The sequence below is a fragment of the Leptodactylus fuscus genome, chromosome 3 (assembly GCF_031893055.1).
Source record: "Leptodactylus fuscus isolate aLepFus1 chromosome 3, aLepFus1.hap2, whole genome shotgun sequence".
In the NCBI taxonomy this organism is placed as follows: domain Eukaryota; kingdom Metazoa; phylum Chordata; class Amphibia; order Anura; family Leptodactylidae; genus Leptodactylus; species Leptodactylus fuscus.
In genome coordinates, this window is record NC_134267.1 from 228167517 (window position 1) to 228178336 (window position 10820).

At 39.8% G+C, this 10820-nt stretch overlaps 1 protein-coding gene across 1 annotated transcript in view; it reads left to right on the forward strand.

Annotated features, from left to right (window-relative positions):
* LOC142198283 (cytochrome P450 2C5-like) overlaps positions 1 to 5340 on the forward strand; it is a 38313-nt gene extending 32973 nt beyond the window's left edge. Inside the window, exons 11-14 of the mRNA XM_075269251.1 lie at positions 698 to 839; positions 3182 to 3366; positions 3565 to 3706; positions 5162 to 5340. Coding sequence (XP_075125352.1) covers positions 698 to 839; positions 3182 to 3366; positions 3565 to 3706; positions 5162 to 5340 — 648 coding nt within the window. The remainder of the gene's footprint in view (positions 1 to 697; positions 840 to 3181; positions 3367 to 3564; positions 3707 to 5161) is intronic.
* Positions 5341 to 10820: the final 5480 nt, after the last annotated feature.

A 10820-nucleotide genomic window follows, 5' to 3' on the forward strand; every position in this document is an offset into this window, starting at 1 on the left:
GGCCGCAGCTCTCCCCATGCAAGGCAATGGACTTACTAAAATGTCATGTTGATGCTCTACTTGCGTGGCTGCCTGTCCGCTTGTCTTGTAAGTAAGACTGCATGTCGGCTGCTCTCGCAAGCGTGTGAGCGCCGCCATTTTCTTCAGCTTGCAGCCGGGCCCACGCACCAATGCCAGCCAATTGGGCGGCGGTTCAACGACTTGGGTTGACGTCGTTTCAGGTCCTTCAGTTTCAGCGGAATGGTAATTTGCTGGTAGCGATCGCGCAGCCCGGGAGTGTAGTGGAAAAGTGAGTTAGCCTATGTTTCAATCCGGATCCCAATGTATCTATGTTTCAAATTGCAGCCAAATCCATTCATTCATGGAACAAACATCCAGACATCCAAACACACAAACTTTCACATTTGTAATATTAGTAGGATCTCAGCAGCATCATATAAAAGTCATATTCCCAACAAGTGATTTCTCCTTGGTTCCTGCTAGAGCTGAAATATCGGTGAAATTCTCAGCTTTCACATGACACCAGGAGTACTTGTATAAGTGGTGTAAAATCGGTCATATATGACCCCCGCCCTGCACTGCCCACTTTTTGTGTTCCACTTTTGAATCAGACAAGTAGCTCTAATAAATTTTCCCACTGAATCTATCTTTGTGGTTCCAACATGATGATAGGATACATATATTTTATTTTTAACAGGGAAAACAAGAATCCACTGAGTATTTCCACAATGAGAACCTGACGGTGCTTGTAGGAGATCTGTTTGGTGCGGGGATGGAGACCACATCAACCACATTGAGATGGAGTCTTCTGCTAATGACAAAATACCCAGAAATCCAACGTAAGACAATAAAAACACAATTGGTTAAAGAGAATGTCCATATGTCCTATTGAAAAACAACAGAGTATAAGGTCCCTCTCTACGTAATAGATTACGTAGGGAGCCATTTACAGTCCTATGAAAAAGTTTGGGCACCCCTATTAATCTTAATCATTTTTTGTTCTAAATATTTTGGTGTTTGCAGCAGCCATTTCAGTTTGATATATCTAATAACTGATGGACACAGTAATATTTCAGGATTGAAATGAGGTTTATTGTACTAACAGAAAATGCGCAATATGCATTAAACCAAAATTTGACCGGTGCGAAAGTATGGGCACCCTTATCATTTTATTGATTTGAATTCCCCTAACTACTTTTTACTGACTTACTGAAGCACAAAATTGGTTTTGTAACCTCAGTGAGCTTTGACCTTCATAACCAGATGTATCCAATCATAAGAAAAGGTATTTAAGGTGGCCAATTGCAAGTTGTTCTCCTATTTGAATCTCCTCTGAAGAGTGGCATCATGGGCTACTCAAAACAACTCTCAAATGATCTGAAAACAAAGATTGTTCAACATAGTTGTTCAGGGGAAGGATACAAAACGTTGTCTCAGAGATTTAACCTGTCAGTTTCCACTGTGAGGAACATAGTAAGGAAATGGAAGACCACAGGGACAGTTCTTGTTAAGCCAAGAAGTGGCAGGCCAAGAAAAATATCAGAAAGGCAGAGAAGAAGAATGGTGAGAACAGTCAAGGACAATCCACAGACCACCTCCAAAGAGCTGCAGCATCATCTTGCTGCAGATGGTGTCACTGTGCATCGGTCAACTATACAGCGCACTTTGCACAAATAGAAGCTGTATGGGAGAGTGATGAGAAAGAAGCCGTTTCTGCACGTACGCCACAAATAGAGTTGCCTGAGGTATGAAAAAGCACATTTGGACAAGGCAGCTTCATTTTGGAAACAAAAATTGAGTTGTTTGGTTATAAAAAAAGGCGTTATGCATGGCGTCCAAAAAGAAACAGCATTCCAAGAAAAACACATGCTACCCACTGTAAAATTTGGTGGAGGTTCCATCATGCTTTGGGGCTGTGTGGCCAATGCCGGCACCGGGAATCTTGTTAAAGTTGAGAGTCGCATGGATTCCACTCAGTATCAGCAGATTCTTGAGAATAATGTTCAAGAATCAGTGACGAAGTTGAACTTACGCCGGGGATGGATATTTCAGCAAGACAATGATCCAAAACACCGCTCCAAATCCTCAGGCATTCATGCAGAGGAACAATTACAATGTTCTGGAATGGCCATCCCAGTCCCCAGACCTGAATATCATTGAACATCTGTGGGATGATTTGAAGCGGGCTGTCCATGCTCGGCGACCATCTAACTTAACTGAACTTGAATTGTTTGTCCAAAATACCTTCATCCAGGATCCAGGAACTGATTAAAATCTACAGGAAGCGACTAGAGGCTGTTATCTTTGCAAAAGGAGGATCTACTAAATATTAATGTCACTTTTCTGTTGAGGTGCCCATACTTTTGCACCGGTCAAATTTTGGTTTAATGCATATTGCACATTTTCTGTTAGTACAATAAACCTCATTTCAATACTGAAATATTACTGTGTCCATCAGTTATTAGATATATCAAACTGAAATGGCTGCTGCAAACACCAAAATATTTAGAACTAAAAATGATTAAGATTAATAGGGGTGCCCAAACTTTTTCATAGGACTGTATTTGAACATCTGGCAAGTTAACTAAATTTATTGGGGTTCTCCAAGACTTTTGAATTGATGACCCATCCCCAAGATCAGTGATAAATCCAATATTTCTGTTGGTCTATACCCAAGACAACCATGGATTAGCTGGTTGCCCTGAAAGCCAAGTCTGCTTTTCAAGCCATGTGATGTCACATTTATTGGTTATATTGATACGATCACAGCTTGATCCTATCCAAGTGAATGGGCTGGGCTGTGAGACCAAACACAGTCATTGCACAAATGTATGGTATTGTGGTAGGTAAATACTGGCGAGGCCTCAGCGCACCACAAGCCCGGATCCATGCCTCGCCCATCTGGGGCATGTTTCTCCTTTGAGTTAGAATGAAGCTGCACGGAGAAGACTTCTAAAGGCAGGAGAAGAACCAGCGTTGATTGGCCGACTGTATAGCATTCGGCCAATCAATGCTGGTTCTGCATCAAACTTTTTCATTCGAATAGCGAGTAGTATTCGATCGAGTACGAGTATTTTGAATACCGTAGTATTCGATCGAATACCTACTCGATCGAGTACTACTCGCTCATCTCTAATAGGCAGCCTACATTCACTAAGTATTCAATATTTCTGTCTTGCAGAAAAAGTGCAAAATGAAATTGACAAACTAATTGGTTCGGCCCAACCTCAAATGGAGCATAGGAAACAAATGCCATATACAGACGCCGTCATTCATGAAATTCAACGTTTTGGAGATATTGCACCGACTACTGTGCCACACGTGGCTTCTCAAGATGTTACATTCAGAGGATATTTTATTCCAAAGGTGAGCACTATGTCCTCAATTACTGATCCATGAATAAACTGATCTAGGCATGTGGGTGCATGGGAAAGTCAAAAGGAATAGCTGTTTGCCGGATCAACTGCATCTGACAGGTATTGAAGGTGTTTTGGCATCTTAAGGTAAAAAACAGCATACACATTGTATCTATTTTTCAATAATGTGTACTTTCTCCCACCCCAGGGAACCATTATCCTTCCAGTACTACATTCTATACATAAAGACAAGGAATATTTTGAGAAAGCAGACGAGTTTTATCCAGAACATTTTCTCGATTCAGAAGGAAATTTCAAAAAGAACGAGGCCTTCATACCCTTTTCTATAGGTAATTTTCATAGTAAATAATCCTAACCTAGGAAAGATCATGTAGTGAATGGGCAATACATTTCTGAGTTAATAGAGGGGAGTACTCAATAAATGGGACCCTCATATAGTATATTATCCTAAATTGAGGGGTACTTCTAAGTGGTCTCTCTCTCTGGATAACCACAGATGCACTGTTTGTTGCTGAAAAAGCCCCACTCAGCTTATACTCGAGTCAAGCAAAAAAAAAGAGAAATAAAAAAAAAAAAATATATATATATATATATATATATATATATATATATATATATATATATATTTTTTTTTTTATTGGGGGGGGGGTCTATGACCAGCCGCAATAGTAATGTATAGGATCTCCCATAAAATAGTGAAATAAAAAGGAAGCTTTTTAAAAAAATAAAATAAATAAAAGTTCTAAATCCCTCCTTCCCTAGAATACATATAAAAGTAGAAAATGACTGTGAAACACATACATATTAGGTATCCCTGTGTCTACTGAATATATCTGCTCCTGTTCCGTCAGGAAGGGGTTAATAGGAGCACTGCAGATCCCCTATAGTCAGTGAGGCTGAATTCTAAGTGGGGAAAAAAAAAAACGGTCCTCAAGCTCAGGGAAGGGGCAGACAGACAACTAAAACACCCCCTCCCCTTCCCCAGCAACTACTGCACCCAAAAACTCGACCATTTAAATTTTTGGAACAATATGCAAATCTGTCTTCCATGATGTAATTGGGAAGTCAGCTGCTGCTGCCTCAGTGTTGCAAACCAATAGAGGGCGCTCACTGGAATGTGCAAGCCTGTCTTCCCTGATGTAGTTAGGAAGACAGAACTCTAGTGAAATAACCCAATAAAGGCTGCTCCCTTTCGCATCATGCTCAACCCTCTATTGGTTTGCAACACTAAGGCAGCAGCTGACTTCCTAATTACATCATGGAAGACAGATTTTCATATTCTTCCCATGGTCCTTTGTGAAGTGGAGTGCTAAAGGCTTAATAAGTCTCCACACACCTATATGGTGGTCTCTCCCTAAGGAGTGACAGTATCCCCTTAACCCCATTTTAATTTTTGAAATTTTCCAGTAGCTGCTGCATTCCCCCCCCCCTCCCCCAGCTTATACTTGAGTCATAAGTTTTCCCAGTTTTTTGTGGTAACATTAGGGGCCTCGGCTTATAGTCGGGTCGGCTTATACTCGAGTATATACACTATTTTATCACCTTCTCAGATCTCACAATAGCTCCTCATTCCTAATAAAGTTGTTATGGGCATGTTTGGGGCAAGGGACTCATTGATGTTATGAAAATTTGGATAACCATAAAGGGTGCAAAGACGCCAAAATGGACCTCTGATGTGTATGAGGAGACCAGTACTATTGGTCAGATATTATTTTAGAATGTTACTGAATGAAATTCTATAGTCTCATTGCTCATTTTATTGACTTCAGTCATTATTATTTTAGGTAAAAGAAGCTGTGCTGGAGAAATCTTGGCTAAAATGGAGCTCTTTCTGTTTTTTACATCTCTTCTGCAACATTTCACATTTAAGGCACCACCAGGAGCTAAACTAGATCTTACTCCTGCATTGGGGTCTACAAATTCCCCCAAACCTTTTGAAATTTGTGCCATATCACGTAGCTAGGGCATGCGATACCTATGAATTTTTTATTGGATCACATAGTGGAAATAGTGGTCTTCACAAGACCTATCTACGCCTAATAAGAATGGGTGTCAGCGGTGGGACGTATGTTGGACTCACAATCTTTTAATATTCTGCAGTAGTAGAATAGTTTTTACTTGCATGTGTTATAAATTTATGTTATACATTGTGGACAATATATTTGTTGTGTAAGCCTACGAAAGGTCGGGAGCCCCATGTTGTAAAAACAAGGATTTTTTTTACTGTGGCAAAACCCACTGTATTTTACAGTATCTGCAAAGTGGGTAGGATTCTGGTTAATCCCATCCACACATTGCAGAAAAATATCTGCAGCAGAAATGCAATTTCAAAAACACTCAAATTTTTGTAAATTAGAGCATGTCAAGTATACCTGCAGGAATGCTGTCATTTTCCGTATAAGTATAATAGGGGCAGAAAGTGCAATGACTAGCTAACTAAAGATGAGCGAGTAGTGTTCAATCGAGTAGGTGTACGATCAAATACTACGGTATTCAAAATACTCGTACTCGATCGAACACTACTAGCTGTTCGAAGTTTAATGTTCGATGCAGAACCAGCGTTGATTGGCAGAATGCTATACATTCTGCCAATCAACGCTGGTTCTTCTCTTACCTTTAGAAGTCTTCTCTGTGCAGCGTCCCCGCGGCGTCTACCGGCTGGAATTCACTCTGCCTAGGCATCCGGCCAAGGTAGAGCTGACTGCGCATGTGCGGGCATGCCCTCGCATGCGCAGTCGGCTCTGCCTAGGCCCCGATGCCTAGGCAGAGTGAATTCCATCCGGAAGACGCCGCGGGGGGGCGCTGCTCCGGGAGAAGACTTGGTAAGTATAATTGTATCGAATTTTGCATACCCCTGAAATGAGCATTTCCCCCCATAGACTATAATGAGGTTCGAAATTCGTTCGAACAGCCGAACAGTGTGCGGCTGTTCGAATCGGATTTCGAACCTCGGACATTTTAGTGTTCGCTGATCTCTATTTCTAACGCATTTTTATTTTTTGTTTTGCTTTGTTTTGCTCCAAAGGGCCTTAGCCTTAAAACGTTTCTTCAGATGAAGAATAATTTTTGACAGTCTAGTGAATAGTAAGTTTATAGCACCTCTTTACTAACTTTGTGGCACAATTTGGCACGTCACTTCACAATTTTGGCACATTTTCATTAGTAAATCTCCCACATTGACTAGGGCGTGGCTCCTCTGTATCTGTAATGTGGCAGACACCGATAACAAATTCCTGTATGTGAATATATGAATATATATATGTAATATGATATATTCTACATTACTGCTCTATAGTATAATAAACCATATATTGAAGTGGTTAAAAGAGTTCCCCCAAGATCAAAATTTCTAACCTTAGGTTAGGTGATAAGTTTCTGACCTCTAGAAGTTCCATCAGTCCGGTGTTCTTTGCTCTTCCGTTTGAATGGTTTGGTTTGGTGGTTCAGTATGGTTAGTATGTTCAGCTACCTGGGTTGGTCCTATAACCATGTGCTGGTTAAAGTGCCATTCAGATGGGACAGCACAACACCTATTCTGTGGACAGGCAATATGACTATGATTATATGAAAACTCCTTCCATGTATGAAGACGTCCACACAGAGGATTGAGGGTGCAGATTTGAGTAATCAATACTCTGTACAATATAAACTTTGTGCAAGTTCTGTCATGTTAAATGTCATTGTGAAGTGTCACGTAATGATAGCCTAAAAATATCTGCTAATAGCAGGTCATGTGATGTCATCATCATCTCCTATTGGAGCACACTCCTCCTGCGCCAGTTTCCTGGATGTCCAGTACCTTTGTTCAGACAGGGAGACACTGGAACTTGTAAGTGATGGGGTAGGCACAGCTACTATGACCATACCATCACTGTACTCTATATAATATACAGCTCCTATGGCCATACCATCACTGTACTCTATATAATATATAGCTCCTATGACCATACCATCACTGTACTCTATATAATATACAGCTCCTATGACCATACCATCACTGTACTCTATATAATATACAGCTCCTATGGCCATACCATCACTGTACTCTATATAATATACAGCTCCTATGGCCATACCATCACTGTACTCTATATAATATATAGCTCCTATGACCATACCATCACTGTACTCTATATAATATACAGCTCCTATGACCATACCATCACTGTACTCTATATAATATATAGCTCCTATGACCATACCATCACTGTACTCTATATAATATATAGCTCCTATGACCATACCATCACTATACTCTATATAATATACAGCTCCTATGACCATACCATCACTGTACTCTATATAATATACAGCTCCTATGGCCATACCATCACTGTACTCTATATAATATACAGCTCCTATGGCCATACCATCACTGTACTCTATATAATATATAGCTCCTATGGCCATACCATCACTGTACTCTATATAATATACAGCTCCTATGACCATACCATCACTGTACTCTATATAATATACAGCTCCTATGACCATACCATCACTGTACTCTATATAATATATAGCTCCTATGACCATACCATCACTGTACTCTATATAATATACAGCTCCTATGGCCATACCATCACTGTACTCTATATAATATACAGCTCCTATGACCATACCATCACTGTACTCTATATAATATATAGCTCCTATGACCATACCATCACTGTACTCTATATAATATACAGCTCCTATGACCATACCATCACTGTACTCTATATAATATATAGCTCCTATGACCATACCATCACTGTACTCTATATAATATACAGCTCCTATGGCCATACCATCACTGTACTCTATATAATATATAGCTCCTATGACCATACCATCACTGTACTCTATATAATATACAGCTCCTATGACCATACCATCACTGTACTCTATATAATATATAGCTCCTATGACCATACCATCACTGTACTCTATATAATATATAGCTCCTATGACCATACCATCACTATACTCTATATAATATACAGCTCCTATGACCATACCATCACTGTACTCTATATAATATACAGCTCCTATGACCATACCTTCACTGTACTCTATGTAGTATACAGCTCCTATGGCCATACCATCACTGTACTCTATATAATATACAGCTCCTATGGCCATACCATCACTGTACTCTATATAATATATAGCTCCTATGACCATACCATCACTGTACTCTATATAATATACAGCTCCTATGGCAATACCATCACTGTACTCTATATAATATACAGCTCCTATGACCATACCTTCACTGTACTCTATGTAGTATACAGCTCCTATGGCCATACCATCACTGTACTCTATATAATATATAGCTCCTATGGCCATACCATCACTGTACTCTATATAATATATAGCTCCTATGACCATACCATCACTGTACTCTATATAATATACAGCTCCTATGGCCATACCATCACTGTACTCTATATAATATACAGCTCCTATGGCTATACCATCACTGTACTCTATATAATATAGAGCTCCTATGACCATACCATCACTGTACTCTATATAATATACAGCTCCTATGACCATACCATCACTGTACTCTATATAATATACAGCTCCTATGGCCATACCATCACTGTACTCTATATAATATACAGCTCCTATGGCCATACCATCACTGTACTCTATATAATATACAGCTCCTATGACCATACCATCACTGTACTCTATATAATATACAGCTCCTATCACCATACCATCACTGTACTCTATATAATATATAGCTCCTATGACCATACCATCACTGTACTCTATGTAGTATACAGCTCCTATGGCCATACCATCACTGTACTCTATATAATATACAGCTCCTATGGCCATACCATCACTGTACTCTATATAATATACAGCTACTATGGCCATACCATCACTGTACTCTATATAATATACAGCTACTATGGCCATACCATCACTGTACTCTATATAATATACAGCTCCTATGACCATACCATCACTGTACTCTATATAATATACAGCTACTATAGCCATACCATCACTGTACTCTATATAATATACAGCTACTATGGCCATACCATCACTGTACTCTATATAATATACAGCTACTATGGCCATACCATCACTGTACTCTATGTAGTATACAGCTCCTATGGCCATACCATCACTGTACTCTATATAATATACAGCTCCTATGGCCATACCATCACTGTACTCTATATAATATATAGCTCCTATGGCCATACCATCACTGTACTCTATATAATATACAGCTCCTATGGCCATACCTTCACTGTACTCTATATAATATACAGCTACTATGGCCATACCATCACTGTACTCTATATAATATACAGCTCCTATGACCATACCATCACTGTACTCTATATAATATACAGCTCCTATGACCATACCATCACTGTACTCTATATAATATACAGCTCCTATGACCATACCATCACTGTACTCTATATAGTATACAGCTCCTATGGCCATACCATCACTGTACTCTATATAATATATATCTCCTATGGCCATACCATCACTGTACTCTATATAATATACAGCTCCTATGGCCATACCATCACTGTACTCTATATAATATACAGCTCCTATGGCCATACCATCACTGTACTCTATATAATATACAGCTCCTATGGCCATAGCATCACTGTACTCTATATAATATACAGCTCCTATGACCATACCATCACTGTACTCTATATAATATACAGCTCCTATGACCATACCATCACTGTACGCTATATTATATACAGCTCCTATGACCATACCATCACTGTACTCTATATAATATACAGCTCCTATGACCATACCATCACTGTACTCTATGTAGTATACAGCTCCTATGGCCATACCATCACTGTACTCTATATAATATACAGCTCCTATGACCATACCATCACTGTACTCTATATAATATATAGCTCCTATGGCCATACCATCACTGTACTCTATATAATATACAGCTACTCTACTATGGCGGTACCATCACTGCACACTTTATAGTAAATTGCTTACAGGAATCTCCTGATATTGTAATGCAGGGCAGGCAGAGGTTAAAGAGGTTGTGCAGGAATTTTTATTTATGGCCTAAATATGTAATGGCTCATCTGTTTGTGGCCACTTCAGACACCTGAACTATACACTGGGGGCAACACGGTGGCACTGCAGCCTTGCAGCGCTGGGGTCCTGGGTTCAAATCCCCCCAGAACATCATCTGCAATGAATTTGTATGTTCTCCCCATGTTTGCGTGGATTTCCTCCCATTCTACAAAGAGCCAGAAGCAGACAGTACGTTCCCTTTGTAGTGGCCATACTGCTTTACTGCAGCGCTGTTAACAATTCACTCCAATGGGAGCTGGGCTGCATTACCGGCACCTTATCACCATACAGAGCATAGGCACATCTACTTCTCTCCCTGGAATATATAGTATGGGTGTTGGAAGGGGC